General features: G+C 39.2%; 1 protein-coding gene across 1 annotated transcript; it reads right to left on the bottom strand.

Annotated features, from left to right (window-relative positions):
• Positions 1-3,609: 3,609 nt before the first annotated feature.
• Positions 3,610-4,245, bottom strand: LOC145130550 (uncharacterized). Its single transcript, XM_079065332.1, has one exon. It carries the CDS (start codon positions 4,243-4,245, stop codon positions 3,610-3,612), a length of 636 nt encoding a protein of 211 aa, XP_078921458.1.
• Positions 4,246-19,343: the final 15,098 nt, after the last annotated feature.

Below are 19,343 nucleotides of genomic sequence, written 5' to 3' on the forward strand. Positions count from 1 at the left end.
TAATTCATCCTATCAAGTTGCTTTGGTGAAGGCAACCCAAAAGGACCATGCACCATCGGGTCAAGTACATACCAAAATAGTTATGGACTTAGACACTAATCCATCAGTCTCCCACTTGGATAAGTCTAATAACTATTCTGCGTATGACTTCAGATCCTGATCCGCAATCGTAGCTTTCAAAAGCCGCTGTCATCTCTGATCTTATCAGATAGCGTGTCCTTTAGATAAGGGATCATATATTCCTCCATTCTAGATATCATATAGACTGAGACATGGATTTAAATCATTCTCTCTGTCTATGTGTTGTTTCCCGATTTCCGATTTACAACGACTGACAACAGACTACAGTTGAACACATCAACTTAGTCCCGGCTTGGCCAAGCGCTTAGGGTGTCATCACTAAATCATCGAGGGGTCCACATATATCGCTTTTATCCCACTTTGGGTAAAAGGAACGGATAAACTTTGACTCAATGCTCGCTTGCACTCACTCACCGAATCACACACAACAATACGTTTTATAACACCAAGTTACTGGTGCGTTTACATATTATCAATGTGTAACCGAGTCGCAAGATACAACTTACACATCTCGGTTTCAAGAATATAAGATATTATCGTCTCACCAATCACTCGTGATAAAATCCATGAAGCGATCGAAGTGAGCGTGTGTTTAATCCAATGCTCAAATCATATTCATAAGCTGTAAGTCCCTAAAATGCCTGTGTATCAATCAGATCCGTTTGATGGTGCGGAATCCCAATCAAACGGGGTCAGATCAAATAGAAGAGAAGGAGAAGAAGAAGAAGATGAATCTATGATGTATTCAATGAAATGATTGAAGCTCCATACACATAGTTCACACACACTCTTCCATAATATTGACCCAACAATCTCCCCCTTGGTTTATAGCTTTCTTTTCTTTTCTTAAATGACCCAACAAGCTCCCCCTAAGAAGTAGCTGGCTTTTCTTGTTAATCTTCATTGGGAACTTGGCTTCAGCATTAATCATCAAATTCTTCACGACTTCAAGATGAACTTGATGAATCTTCAATGAATGGCTTCATCTTGAGCGGTTGGGCTTTTCTTCAGAATTTGGCTTTGAATGCACGTCGGGTGAGGAGGCTTGATGTACTGATTCTTGAAAGATAGCGCTTTCAGCTTGAGAATCTTCAGAGAGAACATCAGAGAGAACAAATCTTCTGGATCACTTCAGCAGGTTTAAGATAGCAGCAGACTAATTGAGGAGGCTTCAATGCAATCCGTCACATATTCTTCAATTTCAGCTTCACCTTGCTTCTGGGGTTGAAAGATTGAATGTCGAAAGAATAATCTTCATTTCTTGCTCCTTCGAATGCGAATTCTTCGATGCTCACAGATGAAGCCTTGGCTCAGAAATCTTCGACACAAACTTCATGAGTCTTATCTATACCTGAAATCACAAAACAAAACTAAAAGAAAACTTAGCACAGAAACAAAAATATTTTTGGATTTTTGATTTTCTTGAACAAGAAATAAAACATAAATAACACTATTTTTTTTTGGTTTTTAAATTTTTTAATTCTCCCCTAATACTTAAATTAGAAGAAACTATGAACAAATTTAACAAAAATAAAATGATATCTAACTTTAAGAATGATTTGGGATCAAAGTTTTTAGACAACCTTTATCCGCTTGTCGATACCTTCTATCTTCACGTCTTTGTCTGGTCGATCGCCGGTATTGTTGTCCACTTAAACACAAATTTTTTTGACAAAATTAGGAGATACTATTAGTTATAAGACAAAGTGATCCTAAGTTCCTAGATACTATTTCTTAAGGACCATTCAGCTGACAACGACCAGGGATATTGTTGTCCACCTAAATTGAGCAACGAGATCTATAGACAATCTTTTAGTGTTCAATTTTAATTGTACTGGAATATGTTTCCCGCTTCCTGATATGCCCCAGTAATCAAGAACTTCCAGAGTACTCCTTACATCGGGTGAGTAGACAATCATTGGGAGAGAAGATAAATTCAGATTATTATCACTTATAGTTTTAGAGGGATTGAGAAGTAGAAGGATGCATATGCTGTGTACCAGGTCGGATTGTTAGTCATGCAAAGGAGACAGCATATGGCTAACAGATAAGAAGAATTTAATAGATTTAATATGCAGAGAAATAGATTTGCATATGTTGCAGTCCAGGTCGGATCTCTTCCAATCACGCAAAGGGTGCAACATATGACTGACAGATAGAAAGAAAGAAAATAATTTTCTACAGACCTAATTCATCGGAATTTACCAGTCGCCCCATCAATACCGGAATTAAGGACAAAATCCGCACATCGAGGAAAAGTTAAACCACGGTTCCAGATACGAGTTTATTTAATGTGACGAGTAGATTCCCATATATATCTCCCTGCTCAACCTATCCAAGCGTCGTATTGTCAGGCTAAACAGATCTAACTAGGTCAAGATTTGTCAGGTCTATAAATTTCTTAAGTTCAACTCTGCCTAGTCATGTCCATTTAGAATTTTTTGTGCCTACCGATGCATCAAACCAGAGCATAGACCCTTCAACTTTGGGTACGTTACGCAGACTCAGATTGCCTGTTATCACTAGATAATATCACTTCCCTTTTTAATGAGTCATTAAGTTCACGAAGGATCTTAAGACTTTCTACTTCACTATATAATGTCTCAATTTTCTCATGCATAATTTTAACATAATCAATACAAGCTTGAGAGCATGATGGTAAACTTACCTCGGTTGTATTAGGTTCATGAGAAGAAGATACCATCAACGTAAACTGCAGCTCCATCATCTTATCTTCAGCTGCCACAATCTCTGCCGGAGCATCATCACAAACTTGTGCCAGGTGGGCAGTTTCAGGTCCAGACAAGTTCAGGGCCTGCATCTGATCCTCCCAGTCAAATGACTGAGCGACCATAGCCTTCTCGTTGTTCATTTGAGTACCACTTTGATTGTTTCCGACCGCAACTATTGTCCTATCATTATTTAATCTTTTGTCTGGCTGTGGACAATCACGAGCAAAATGCCCTGGCTCGTGGCAGTTGAAACATCGCAGCTTTCCCTTGCTGAACCCAACCTTCTTGTCAGCACTCATCCCCCAGTTGTTCTTTCCAGTCTTTTTGGCAAACTGTTTCGCCCTAAATACTGCCATGGCAATTTGCCATGTAATATCCATCTCCTCAACGTCTTCAGGGTGAATCTGATCAAGATCGACAAATGACAGTTAGGGTGGAAGATCCCCGGCTACGAGTGCATCGTAGCAATTGACAAGCCCTGAAGCAAGTGCAAGATTTTCATCACCCTCCTTTCCTTTTGAAGAAGAAGCCCCAGTTAAGGATGAAGCAGCTTGAGAAGCCACGAACGATTGATTTTGCGAGAAAGGCATGGCTGATGCAGAGGAAGCTGATGGAGTGGGAAAAGTCTGAATCTGAGCTTGCGGAGTAGTAAATGATTAACCTGCAGAAGGAAGAGGGAAAGAAAAAGATGAAAGAACATTATTAGAAGAGATGCCAAGGTTCGCAGCTGAGTATGAGTTCACATGGTTGATCTCCCGCTGCTTGTCATCAATATCACACGCCTTGATGACTGCCATCACTTCAGCGAGAGAGAGAGACGGCTGAGATCCTTAGTCTTCTTGATGACAACTACATTCATGTCCCAAGATTTTGGAAGAGCATTCAGTAGCTTCTTGTTTATTTCTGACTTTGTATAGAAAATCCCAGCCACAGTCATTTCAGTATTGAGAGATGTGAACCGCTGCAGTTGTACTTCAAGAGTCTCTTCAGGAACATAATTGAACATATTGAATCGTTGTCGCAGCATGTCTTGGCGACTCTCCCGCATGTCTTCGTTCCCTTCATAAACCTCAATTAGGGCTTCCCACAAAGCCTTAGCAGACATATACTCTCTGAAACCTTGAGCAATATCTGGTGACAGGGCCATGGTCAAGATGGTCAAAGCCTTCTCCTGCTCTTCCACTCTCTCGAAGTCTTCATCAGTGTAATTTTCTATCTTTTTGTCAACCACTTGCCCTGCAACTGTAGTGGTTATTCTGACTGGATCCTTGATGATGCATTTCCAGATCTTGAAGTCTTTCATTTTTATGTATTTCTCTATTCTGTACTTCCACTCGGGAAAACCATCAGCAGACATTAACCTTGGAATTCGCGTAGTGGTGCCCATGACAGCATCAAGTTCTTGAAAATGATTTTGACTTTGAGAATCCATTTGAAAACAAGCAAATTAAGCAAATTAAGTTCAAAATTTGAGTTTACGGTTGAAAATGTTTACGACCGTAAACTTGGTTTACGGTTCAGGGGATTACGACCGTAAACAGGGTTTACGGTATATGAGTTTACGGTTTGTGAGTTTCCGGTTTATTTGTTTACTGTCCTTGAAAGTTAGTTTACGGTTTATGATAATTATGAGATTACGGTTCTTGATGTTCTTGATTCAACAACCGTAAATGGAGTTTACGGTTGACAACAAACTCCCAGAAAGCCCTTATAAACACGAATTTTTTAGTAGAAACGGTTCCCTTCACCACGTAAACACTAACAGCAGGTTCGAACTTCAAAGATATCGGTTGAAATAGCCCAAAATAGCCCAAAAATCGATTGAAAGAAGCCTTAACACCGGTTTCTGCTCTGATACCAATTGTAAGTCCCTAAAATGCCTGTGTATCAATCAGATCCGTTTGATGGTGCGGAATCCCAATCAAACGGATGATGTCAGATCAAATACAAGAGAAGGAGAAGAAGAAGAAGATGAATCTATGATGTATTCAATGAAATGATTGAAGCTCCATACACATAGTTCACACACACACACACTCTTCTCTCTAGTTTCTCTCACACCTTAGAATGCACACACTTAAGCTCCTCTAGTGTTCATCAATCGTTCCTCACTCCCCTCACCCCTATATATATACACAAGGGAAACATGGGCCGTAAACAGGGTTTACGGCCGTAAACCTGTTTACGGCCGTAAACACCTATATGATATTACATAAAAATACAATTTCCTAGAAAAGCAAAGTATAAACCATAATATTGACCCAACATAAGCACTCATGAACGTTGCAGCAAACATTTGCTATGTCTAATACACTTTAGGCAATCTACAAACCAATTCATGACAATCTTCTTTCATACCTACTCCCAAAGTATGAGCGACTGTGGAATGTTCGAATAATCTTATTATTCAGGAAGTCAAAACATGCAAAGTGAAACACAAGAATAATACTAATCCTATATGGCCCCAAACTTTTGAGTATAAATAAAACACCTTTTATTTAATCACCATATTGATTACGCATTATTTGTTGTTTCGGGTTACTTACTTGAATTATAACAACAATTGTCCCATGCTCTTAGCATGCACACTATGTTTACCTATCATCCTTACTATGTGAAATAGTATAATTGAATAACATTTTCAATCATATTCATTTCACAATTCCTAATCCGTTAGTGTAACAATACAAAATTCTCGCCACTACTAGAATATGTTAGATTCTAACATTTTATGCAACAGTCCTTTCGTAATGTCACGACGCCAAAGTCACCAAGACTTTGCCAATGAACTTACAAAATACTCTATTGGAGATTGTTACAAGACAATTATATAGTCATGAAGTCTTATATTCAAAGTACATTCCTTTGAACATCCTTCTTGCATAAAAGTTTCTAATCTAGACATTTATTCTCAATATCCAACTCCCAATATGGAAACATTTCCATATTTTCCATATGACAACTCATTTTAAATAGAATCTTATCTATTCATAATAATGTCAATCTGGTCCATCCATGACTATACTTTCAACTGTCCACAAGCGACCAATCCTTGGCGAAACTTAGATTATCCTTGGTAGTTGTTTAATTATTTTAGTCAAAACGGTTCTATTTCCTTTTTCCCTCTAAATGCCCTAGGCATTTGGAAAATTTTAGAATGGTCGAATATTACAGCATATGCAATCGATCCTATACCCGAAGCGTATGGGATACAATGGCGCAATGAAAAAAAACATGATACTTTACCAGTTTCTTACTAAAATATCGTCATAATATTTCAATTTGTCGTGTTCTCAAAATTCGAACTATGAAGAGGGATGCCGTAATCATAATCGTATTTTGAGAATGAAAATAATAAATATACCCTTGACTAAATACAATTAAATTTCTCAATCTAAGCTTTTAGATTGGAAATGAAGTATAACATTCTCTCCCTTAATTATAGCAAAAAAAAACAACTTTTCTACCCTTGCAACTTTGCAAAGTGAAATTTTTGTTTTTCTATAATTAATATTGCCAACTTGCAATACTTAAATAATAATCATGCTCCCACTAACATGATGAATATATCCATTCCAACATAACATTTATGCTCCCACTAACTTTGACACGTATTTAGAAACCAGCTAAACTTCTAGAAAACAATAATTATTGACTTCCAAAGTTCATTGTTTCTAATACGATGTGCTTTGATAAGCCTTTATCTAAGCTTCTCAAAATCACACACCTTTCCTTAGACAGCTCACATGTGTGTCTAAAGTAATTCAGAACTTATATTACTAAGTCCCAAATGTTCAGACTAATTGCCAAATCTCACAATTCGAACTATGAAGAGGGATGCTGTAATCATAATCGAATTTGAGAATGCAATTTACATAATCGCTATCTCCTTAAAATCTCTCTTAGTGAAAGCGTTTCCTCACAATCATTTTCTTGAAGGAGAGAAACCTTATGACACTTAGATTTTATAGTGTATGTGTTCCTATCCATGTGAATTTGCTATAACCATAATCATAAGATAATGTTTGTGACAAATCCAAACTCCTATGGACAGAACTTGTTCATTCTTGATTTCTTGCCATCAAGGGTCCCACCATTGCTTCCAAGTTATTTAGCAGCTCACCTATACCAGTCAATGTACTTTCATCGAAAAAGGTGCTTGCCTTATGCAGTCTATTGAGAACTCATAGAACTCATATGCATAATCAACTCAACTGGATTGGCACAAAAACGAGAATACGTGAACACGATAGGTTTCAAACCTCAAGTCGTGTGCTAGTGTTTAACTAAGTTTACTCTTGATTTGTTCTTGAACCTTTTCAAGATCATTTAGACTCCCACTGACCTCTTGACATATAAGATTCCTTATCAAGAAACATTTCTTAATAAACAAATATCCAAGAGTTAGTGTGTGTCTATATCAAGACAAAACAGTACACACATTTGGTCTTAGTTGATCTTTGTCTTCTCCAAGACATCACAACTTACCAATTTCAAACGTGCAAGAGTAAGAAAAGAAATTTTTCTACTTCACATTTGATGAGTGTGTGTCACTCAATTCACAATCTTGGAGTACGATTCTAAGACTTGATTTTGGAACGAAGTATGACTCATCCTTTTGATTTAACCATTTCAACAATTTCAGATTCCTCTTCTTAGCCATACTAGTGCACTAAGATGTCCTTAGAGGATCAATTGTGATATGGTTCTTAATCATTAAGACAATCATAAAATCCGATACAAAAGTACTCTCCCTTCTTCTTAGATTGGAGAAACATTTATCTTTCTGCCTAATTGATTCTTCTTATTCGTTCTGGCATTCATTGAAACCTTTTCAATGATTCAGAATTCCACTTAATCTTGTAAGCATAACCACATTTACTAGACTTTTAGTAAATTATGACGAATAGTTTTATTGTTATTTGTGGTGGACTTGACTAGTGCACAACATTGTGTTCTATTTCTTTAGTCCTTCACTTGACTCACATACTTGTTTGATCAAGGAATTAGTCTTAATTTCATAAGTATCAAGATTTCCATACATCACATGATTCAAATCATATGATTCCAAGTTTTTGTCCAATTGTAACTTGGGTGATGGGAATCTTTCCTTACTTAGAAATTTTTGACACTACCATAAATAACATAACTAAGAATCATATCCATTTATAGAAATACACAAACATCAATTTTTCACAACGATTTCATTGCAAGGATATATATAAATAAGACAAATCAAAAAATTTATTTTATTCATAAAAGCAACGGAAAACATGTCCTTACAATGCAAAATCAACTGAAAAACTATGTAATAAAATATTCCTAACAACTATATCATAACTTTCTAAGCTTAAAATCTGATCTTCGAATCCATGCGATCGTGATCCATTTCTTCGTGATCAGACTCATCTTGCTCTTCCATCAAGCTTCCTCTTTTTTCTCTGATTCTGCAAAACATTCAAATGTAATCTTATCACATTATGTATTAAGAATCAATGAACAAGAACTTAATGGGGTTAGATAGTGGATTTTACCTGAAGTAGAGCCATACGTCTTGACTCTGCCATCTCTTAGATCTCTCAGGTAGATTTGGCAGCTTCATCTCCAATGCCCCTTCTCTTGGCAATAAAAGCAAATTGACTCTTTTGGAACAACACACGGAACTACTTCAGATTTTGTCTTTTTCTTATGATCAAACTTTTCGACCATGGCATGCCTTTCGTTTCCATTGCCTATTTCCATAGAGGTCTGGAAGACAGATCCACCAATCAACTTTGCTTTTTCCAGTGCGCCAAATCATTTCTGATTCAGCAGCAATAAGAAAATAGGTGAGATCGATGAGGGTGACGTCGTGGTCTATCATATAGTACTCTCTTACGAACTCACTATATGAGTCAGGAAGCGACTGAAGAACCCAGTCAACAACCAGCTCCTCACAGACAACGACTCCCAACATTCTTAACCTATCAATGTGTGACTTCATCTCTAAGACGTATGCATACACTGACTTTCCTTCTTCATGTTTTCTTGCCAAAAGGGCTTGAGTGAGCTTGAACTTTTCAAGCCTTTGAACTTGTGGGTTAGGGAGAACAATAGGAGGAGGTGGAGAAAGTGAAGCATGATCTCGTGTTCCTCGATATAATCGTGGAATATATGTGGAAAGCTTGTTCCACAGGATTTGGGAAGACCATAGTTGTCATACTTTGACATCTACAAAACGGGAGAAAAAATTCAAGTTAGTTGATTGATTGAGTCCTTAATAAATCACCCAAAATGAGATATTAAGGCTAGGACCCAACATAATATTCCACAACTTGGGAGAGGGATGCTGTAACCCGAATTGCAGAACATTTGAAGGTAAGTGAATGACGATTCACTAATTTTCCATCATGAAAAACGAAAAAGAGATTAGGTTTTAAATGTATTGAAAAACTACTAGATCCTTTGAGATTCATTGAACTTTTCAATGGCATGTTTAAATCTCGATATGCCCCTCGATTTGTGACTGGGATGCCGAGGATCACAAAACAGGGTGTGAATAACCTTGCAAACTTACACGGTGCCCCCAATGTTACAGTCACCTATTCGATGTAACGCCCAAAATTTTCAAACAATTTTTCACATTTCAAAAACATACTTTCATTCATAAATATTATAAAATGTCATTGTATCACATATCAATCCATAGAAACACAACCCAAGATCATAATGTATAAAAACTCCTCATGTGTGTACTGATCATGCCGACGCCTTCCCGCGATCCTCACTGGTACCTGAAACACATAACACAACATTGTAAGCATAAATGCTTAGCGAGTTCCCCAAAATACCACATATAAACCATAATAGCCACTCGAGGCTATAACTCTGTGGACCCTCCGGTCCTAACTCTGTGGACCCTCTGGTCCTAACTCTGTGAACCTTCCGGTTCTAACTCAGTGAACCTTCCGGTTCTAACTCTGTAAACTCTAGAACATACACGGCATGAATCACATAGAAATAATGCAATGTATCACAATCACATAAATAACATACAAGATACTCTGTCATATAACTCTAATTACAACTCTAGGTAAAGTATAGTGATAAGACTCACCTCGGGTAACTCGGTAATCTCGAACTCGGTAAAACCTGGTCTAGCCTTCGCCTAATCACATGGAATAAGCACTCTAATCAATACAAATCTCAAGGCTAGACTATTCCCTCTCTTAGCACTCTTAGAAGGGTAAAAGACCATTTTACCCCTCTCATGGCTCAAAGACCCTAGCATTGACCAAACCCTAAAAGTCAACAAAAGTCAACTCTCCGGGTTACGCTGCGCGTACCAAACTCCAAACCTGTACGCTGGGCGTACCTGGCGACCTCACAGAAACGGGGAACGCGACCCCTACGCCGTGCGTACTGGGATTACGCCCCGCGTAACTCCCAGTTTCAGACTCCTTAGCTTTTGGGGTCTTAAACAGTTAAGACACACGTCCAACTTTCAGATCTGACCATCCCTAAGCCTCTTAATCTATAAAGTTGGTGACTTTATGCCTTTGCATGGCTGTAAAAGTCACCAACACCCATAGCATTCCATTTCCAACCCTAGAAAACTCATAACTCAAGCATGACCCCATAACAACGACCAAGTTGGGATTTTTATGGATCTACAATACATATATCACTGGAATGGGACAGATCTAGGTCCATGGAGTCCCTTATGCTCATAAAGTCTCCACCTTTGGGACTTTAACCCTAGAAATGGTCCATGCAACACCAAACCAAAATAAAGAGGAAAGTTCTGAGCTTTTTACCTCTAAATGAAGCTCCTCCCTCTGAAGAACTCAGATCCAAACTTGAACTTCAAACCCTAGCCTCCACAAGCTCCTCTCCTTCTTCTTCACTAACACACAAAGGCAATTTTAGCTCAAAACACTCACACACAAGCTTTAGGACGAAGGAAATGCTCTCTTAGGGTTTCACTCTATGAAATGGTGGCTGAGGATAAGGCCTTAGCATTCCTTTTATAGTGCACAAGCCAAAAATTAGGGTTTGCATCTGGGCCCGCTACGCCCAGTGTAACCCTGGGTACGCCCAGCGTACCTAGGCGAGTCCGCGTCCAAATTAAGCGCATGAGTACGCGCAGCGTACTCTACAGTACGCCCAGCGTACTCATTTGCTACAATTTCCACTCAAGGGCTAATCTTGACAACTTGACAAAAGAGGAGGGTTAAATAGCTGTACCTGAATTTCGGGATGTTACAATTCTCCCCCACTAGTGATGGGTTTTGAGCATTATAACACTTCCTAAGTGTACATGCAACCCTAATAACCTTGGATCTATGTTTGTCTAATTATCATGCAAAGTTGATTTCCAAGGCTATGATCCTATCTAGCATACATGGGGAACAATTTTAACTTGAATAATAGATAGAACTACATACCTTGTTGTTGATTTTGATCCTTGAAACCTTGTGAGCCTAGCACCCCAAGTGTGATGCCTCAAATGCTTCACACAACACCAAATGCTATGGAGTAAACTTGGAGAGAAAGTATAACACTCTAAAAATCGGGTCTAGCCCTCAAGTATGCATGTGTAGCCGATTTTGGGAGAGACATGACCTTTATATAGTGTTGACACATCTAGGGTTACACCATGTAAACCCAAATGTGTCATGACTCTTCATTTCCATGACCCATGGGTTTGTAACTCCCATGGAGCCTCCATGGACCATCCAATGGGTTTAACCCAACTTGATTATCCATGGAGGCTCTTAGCCCACTATACAAGATATGGATGATTTACATAATCAACCCATATATTTAATTAGTTATCTTTTGATCACTTAATTAATTCTAAATTAATTCTTGATCAAACTAATTAAATAATATTATTAATATATTAGAACTTATAATATATTAATAAACCACAAGTGTTATTTCTCTCATTTAGTCTATCCAATTGCATGGTGCCATGCAACCCAAATGGACCATGCCGGGTCGGGTCAAGTACATACCAGAAATAGTTATGGACTTAGACACCTTATCCAACAGTCTCCCACTTGGATAAGTCTAATAACTATAACTGCAAGTATGACTTCAGGAACCGATCGGCAATCGTAGCTCTTTTCAAGGTTTCTCGGAACTGAGAAGATGATGGTACGCCATTTCAGATAAGTGATCATATAATCCTCTGTTCTAGATATTAGCCGGACAAACACATGGAACACGGTCTTGCTTATTGTCCAGCAGTTTGTTTCCCGATTTCCGATTTGTTTGACATAGAACTTAATTGAACACATCAACTTAGTTCTGACCGGGCCCGGTACGTAGGTCAAAACAAAATCATCGAGGGGCCCAGATATCAGCTTCTAATCCAAGAAGGAACAGATAAACTTCGACTCATATGCTTGTTCTACTACTTGTTAAATTACACACAAATGCACGTTTTATAGCATTGAGTTACCAATGCGGTTGCGCACATTCAATGCATAACTAACTCATAGTTAACAAGTCATATCTCTAGGTTTGAAGACTTATATGATATTACCGTCTCGCGATCACTCGAGATAAATTCCATGAAGTGATGCCAGCGAGCGTGGGTTGAATCCAATACTCAGAACTTATGAGCACTCATGAGTGTTGAGGCCATGTCCAATATCTTAGACCTCTACAACCAACTCATGACAGTCTTACTTCATATCTACTTCCAACATATGACTGACTGTGGATAATTTGAATAATATGTAACACAACATAAATATTCTGGAAGTCAAAACATGCAAAAGAAATAATAGTAAACGATTGACAAGGGATAGCAACACTTTACTCATAAATAAACACAACTTTTATTCATCATCAAATGTCAATTACATTTTACAAATTTCAAAATTATCTAACTACTAAAACTAATATCATCCTTCAGCCCTATGCTCCTAGCATGCTGGAGATGCTTAACCCTACCCAATCCCTTCGTGAGGGGATCTGCCGGGTTCTCATCCGATGATACCCTCTTTGCCACGAGAAGTCCTTCTTCTATGCGATGTCTGATAAAATGATATTTTCTGTCGATGTGTCTGGATCTCCCATGATCCCTTGGTTCCTTTGCTAAGTCAACTGCACTTTCACTATCACAGAAAATCTCTATAGGCTTCGATATAGCTGGTACAACTCCAAGGTCTCCAATGAAGTTCTTTAGCCACATATCCTCTTTTGCCGCCTCGCTTGCCGCTATATACTCTGATTCGCAAGTTGAATCAGCCACTGTCTCCTGCTTGGAACTTTTCCAAGAGATTGCTCCTCCATTTAAGGTAAAGACCCAGCCCGACTGAGAGCGGAAATTATCCCTATTAGTCTGGAAGCTAGCATCACTATACCCTACAACTCTCAAGTCATCACTCCCACCAAGGGTAAGGACCCAATCCTTAGTCCTCCGCAGGTACTTGAGAATGTTCTTTACCGCTGTACAGTGAGCCTTACCAGGATTCCCCTGATACCTGCTAACCATGCTTAAAGCAAAGGCTACGTCAGGACGAGTACAGGTCATAGCATACATGATCGAGCCTACTGCCGAAGCATAAGGTACCCGACTCATTTTTGCTATCTCATCCTCAGTAGTCGGGCTCTGAGTCTTACTCAGTCTAGTGTTACTCTGGATGGGTAACTCTCCTTTCTTGGAATCTTGCATGCTGAATCTCTTCAACACCTTGTCCAAGTAGGTACTTTGACTAAGTCCAATTAGTCTTTTACTTCGGTTTCTCACAATCCTTATTCCTAGAATATAGGCAGCTTCTCCTAGGTCCTTCATAGCAAAACACTTCCCAAGCCAGGACTTAACTTCCTGCAAAGTTGGGATGTCATTTCCTATGAGTAGTATGTCATCCACATATAGTACCAAAAAGCTAACTATACTCCCACCAGCCTTGACATATACACAAGATTCATCTTCACTCCTAGAGAAGCCAAACTCTTTGACCTTCTCATCAAAGCAAAGATTCCATCTGCGAGGTGCTTGCTTTAATCCATAGATGGATTTCTCAAGCTTACACACTCTATTAGGGTACTCTGTGCTGACAAAACCCTCTGGCTGATTCATGTAAACATCCTTAGCCAACTTTCCATTAAGGAAAGCGGTTTTGACATCCATTTGCCATATTTCATAGTCATGAAATGCAGCTATGGCTAACAGTACCCTAATAGACTTAATCTTGGCTACTGGAGAAAAAGTCTCATCATAATCCACTCCAGGAGTTTGAGAGAAGCCCTTTGCAACCAGTCGAGCCTTATAAGTGTGTACATTACCATCCATGTCAGTCTTCTTCTTGAAGATCCATTTGCACCCAACTGTCTTACGACCTGGCACATTGTCAACCAAGTCCCAGACCTGATTGTCATACATGGATTGCATCTCGCTATCCATTGCCTCTTTCCATTTAGCAGACTCAGGGCCTGCCATGGCTTCCGCATAGCTGTTAGGTTCATTCAGACCTACTAGTGTCTCATCACTAATAAGTGTCTCACCTTCTGCAGTAATATGGAAGCCATAGTAATGCTCAGGTACATTCCTAACCCTTGTGGAACGCCTCAGAGGTACAACTGATGGGTTTTTGAGCATTCTAACACTTCCTAAGTGTACATGCAACCCTAATAACCTTGAATCTATGTTTTCTCTATATACATGCAAATTTCTTTTTCAAGGTTATTTCCTAACTAGCATGGTATGGGGATTACATAGAACATAAAACTAGTAGAAATACATACCTTGTTGTTGCTTGGATTCCTTCAAGACTTTGTGAGCCTAGCACCCCAAATGTTGTGCCTCAAATGCTTCACACAACACCACAAGACTTGGAATAACTTGAGAGAATACTTCTAGCACTCAAAATCGGTTATGCCCTCTCTAGTAACACTAGGTCACGATTTTGCTAGCCATAGGGTCCCTTTTATAGTGGTGTCACAATTAGGGTTTCATCATGAAGACCCATAATTGCCACGACTCTTCATTTCTCATGACCCATGGGTTTGTAACTCCCATGGACTATCCATGGAGCTCCAAATGGTTACATCCATAACCCATAAACCATGGATCATTTAATCCACCATAAAAGAATTGATGATTGTCATAATCAACCCTTATCTATTTAATTAGTCTCACTTTGATCACCAAATTAATACTAGATTAATACTTGATCAATACTAATTAAATAATACTATTATTAATATATTAGAACTTATAATATATTAATAATCATAAGTGCCTTATTCTCTCATTTAGTCTATCCAAGTATTGCAATGCCATGCAACCCAAATGGACCATGCCGGGTCGGGTCAAGTACATACCAAATAAAGTTATGGACTTAGACAGTATATCCAACAGTCTCCCACTTGGATAAGTCTAATAACTATATTTGCAAATATGACTTCAAAATCCGACTAGCAATCGTAGCTCTTTCAAAGTCTCTCGGAACTGAGATGATGATGATACGCCATTTAAGATAAGTGATCATATAATCCTCTGTTCTCATGCTATCAGCCGGACAAACACATGGAACATGGTCTAACTTATTGTCCAGCATTTGTTTCTCGATCTCTGATTTGTTTCGACATAGAACTAAATTGAACACATCAATTAGGTTCTGACCGGGCCCGGTACATAGGTCAAAACCAAATCATCAAGGGGCCCAGATATCGCTTCTATTTCTAGAAGGAACATATAAACTTCGACTGATATGCTTGTACTAACTACTTGTTGAATTATTCACAAAGGCACGTTTTATAACATCGAGTTACCAATGCGTTTTCATACAATCAATGAATAACCAACTCATGGTCAACAACTCATATCTCTAGGTTTGAAGATTTATATGATATTACCGTCTCACGATCACTCGAGATAAATTCCATGAAGTGATGCAAGTGAGCGTGGGTTGGATCCAATACTCAGCCCTTATGAGTACTCATGAATGTTGTAGCAACCATTGCATTGTCCAAAGCACTTTTAGACAAATCATACAAGCCAAATTCATGACAGTCTTAATTCAATACTTACTTCCAAAGTTTGACTGACTGTGGATGGTTTGAATAATAACATAATTATTCTGGAAGTAAAAACATGCAAAATTGAAACATAGTAAACAATCAACACAAGATAGTAACACCTTACTCATAAATAAATAACAACTTTTATTTATCATCAAATGTCAATTACATTTTACAAGTTTCAGGAATCTAATTATTGAAACTAATATCATCCTTCAGCCCAATGCGCCTCGCATGCTGTAGATGCTGAACCCTGCTCAGTCCCTTCGTGAGGGGATCTGTCGGGTTCTCATCTGATGATACCCTCTTAGCCACGAGGAGTCCTTCTTCTATTCGATGTATGATGAAATGGTATTTTCTGTCAATGTGCCTAGATCTCCCGTGATCTCTCGGTTCCTTAGCCAAAGCAACCGCACTTTCATTGTCACAGAAAATTTCCATTGGCTCCTTTATAGCTGGTACAACTCCAAGGTCTCCGATGAAGTTCTTTAGCCATATCGCCTCCTTAGCTGCTTCACTTGCTGCTATGTACTCTGATTCACAAGTAGAATCAGCTACTGTCTCCTGCTTGGAACTTTTCCAAGTAATTGCCCCTCCATTTAGGATAAAGACCCAGCCTGACTGAGAGCGGAAATTATCCCTATCAGTCTGGAAGCTAGCATCGCTATATCCTTCCACTCTCAAGTCATCACTGGCTCCGAGGGTAAGGACCCAATCCTTAGTCCTCCACAGATACTTGAGAATGTTCTTTACCGCTGTCCAGTATGCCTTGCCAGGGTTCCCTTGATATCTACTGACCATGCTCAAAGCAAAGGCCACATCAGGGCGAGTACAAGTCATAGCATACATGATCGAGCCCACAGCGGAAGCATATGGTATATGACTCATCTCAGCTATCTCAGCCTCTGTACTCGGACTCTGAGTCTTACTCAGCTTGGCATTACTCTGGACGGGTAATTGCCCTTTCTTGGATTCTTGCATGCTGAACCTCTTCAGCACCTTATCCAAGTAGGTACTTTGACTAAGTCCAATTAGTCTCTTACTCCTATCTCCCAATATCCTTATCCCTAGGATATAGGCAGCTTCCCCAAGGTCCTTCATAGCGAAACACTTCCCAAGCCACGACTTAACCTCCTGCAAGGTTGGGACGTCGTTTCCTATGAGAAGTATGTCATCCACATACAACACCAAGAAGCTAACTATGCTCCCACTAGCCCTGACATACACACAAGACTCATCCTCACTCCTAGAAAAGCCAAACTCTTTGACTTTCTCATCAAAGCAAAGATTCCATCTGCGAGATGCTTGTTTCAATCCATAAATGGATTTATCAAGCTTACACACTCTATTAGGGTATCTTGTATCGACAAAACCCTCTGGTTGAGCCATGTAAACATCCTCAGCCAACTTTCCATTAAGGAAAGCGGTTTTGACATCCATTTACCATATTTCACAATCATGAAATGCAGCTATAGCTAATAATACTCTAATAGACTTAATCTTAGCTACTGGTGAGAAGGTCTCATCATAGTCAACTCCCGGAGTTTGAGTAAAGCCCTTCGCAACCAGTCGCGTTTTGTAAGTATGTACCTTCCCATCCATGTCGGTCTTCTTCTTGAAGATCCATTTGCACCCAACTGTCATACGACCTGGTACATTGTCAACCAAGTTCCAAACTCGATTGTCATACATGGACTGAATCTCGCTGTCCATAGCCTCCTTCCATTTAGCAGACTCAGGGCCTGCCATGGCTTCCCTGTAGTTATTAGGTTCATCCAAATCTATTAGTGTACTATCACTAATAAATGTATCACCTTCAGTGGTGATGTGATAACCATAATAAAAATCAGGTGTGTTCCTCACCCTAGTGGAACGTCTTGGAGGTACAGACTCATCTATCAGATCAACAGGAGTTTCCTCCTCAGGTTGGTCGATAGCATTTGAGGTTCCTTCACCACTTGACTCTTGAAGCTCTTCAAGGTAAATTTGCCTCCCACTGTCCCCTTGGCTTATAAATTCTCTCTCACGAAAGACTCCTCTTCTTGCTACAAAGACCACATTATCACTGGGTCTGTAGAAGAGGTAACCAAAGGATCTTTGTGGGTAGCCGATGAAAATACACCTCTCACTTCGAGGTTCAAGCTTATCATGAGTCTCACGCCTCACGAAAGCTTCACAACCCCAAATTTTGATGTGGTCCAAATTGGGAACTTTCCCAGTCCACATCTCGTGAGGTGTTTTGGCAACCTTTTTAGTAGGGACTAGATTAAGGATATGGGCGGCAGTCTCTAAGGCATACCCCCAGAAAGAGATTGGTAACGAAGCTCGACTCATCATGGAACGAACCATATTCAACAAGGTTCGATTGCACCTCTCAGCTACACCATTCAACTGTGGTGTTCTGGGAGGTGTAAATTGTGAGACAATCCCACATTCCTTAAGATAGTCAAGGAACTCAATGCTAAGATACTCTCCTCCCCGATCGGATCGGAGCATCTTGATGTTCCTGCCCAATTGATTCTCCACTTCCTGCTTAAACTCTTTGAACTTTTCAAAGGTTTCTGACTTATGCTTGATTAAGTAAATATATCCATATCTACTGTAATCATCAGTAAAAGTCACATAATAGCGATTAGCATCCCTTGTAGCAACTCTGAAGGGCCCACACACATCCGTGTGTACAAGGTCCAACAAACCTTCACCCCTATCACAAGTACCTGTGAAGGGTGACTTTGTCATTTTTCCAAGTAAACAAGACTCGCAACTATCATCTGACTTGAGGTCAAATGATTCCAAGACTCCAGCCTTTTGGAGTTGGCCTATGCGCTTCTTGTTAACATGTCCAAGACGACAATGCCACAAGGATGCTTTATCCAAGCTATCTGAAGAATCAATATACAACACATTATTTCCTAGATTGTCTACAACATTCACAGCTTCATATACACCATCACAAGGTAATGCTTTAAAGTAAAATACATCATTGTAATAAACATTAATAACACCATTTTTATTATCAAATGAAAATGAAAAACCTTGTTTGTACAAGCCATGAAAAGAAATAATATTTCTCGCCATTTCGGGCGAGTAACAACACTTATTCAAATCTAACATTAACCCATTATTAAGCAATAAAGAATAAACTCCTATCTTGGTAACAGGTGATGCTTTCCTGTTGCCCATGACTAAGTTTATCTTCCCGTGCTCCACTTGCTCACTTCTTCTTAGTGCCTGCAAATCAGTACAGATGTGAATACCACAACCTGTATCAAGCACCCAAGAATTAGCATTAGATGAGTTATTAGACAATATTGTGTAAATACCTGCATGGGTGGGTTTAACCTTCCCATCCTTTACATCTTGCAGATATTTAGGGCAGCTTCGCTTGAAGTGTCCCTTATACTGGCAATAGAAGCACTGTGCTTCCTTTGGGTTTGAAGAAGGAGTAATGGAACCTTTCTTTGTCCCACTTGAAGAGGAACCATCAAGAGTCTTACCCTTGGTACCCTT

Source organism: Lactuca virosa, chromosome 1 (assembly GCF_052849685.1).
Source record: "Lactuca virosa cultivar CGN04683 chromosome 1, Lactuca_virosa_CGN04683_v6, whole genome shotgun sequence".
Taxonomy (NCBI): Eukaryota; Viridiplantae; Streptophyta; class Magnoliopsida; order Asterales; family Asteraceae; genus Lactuca; species Lactuca virosa.

What these genes read in the sequence shown, in the direction of transcription:
- LOC145130550 (XM_079065332.1), bottom strand. Translation starts at nt 4,245, where the DNA reads ATGGATTCTCAAAGTCAAAATCATTTTCAAGAACTTGATGCTGTCATG.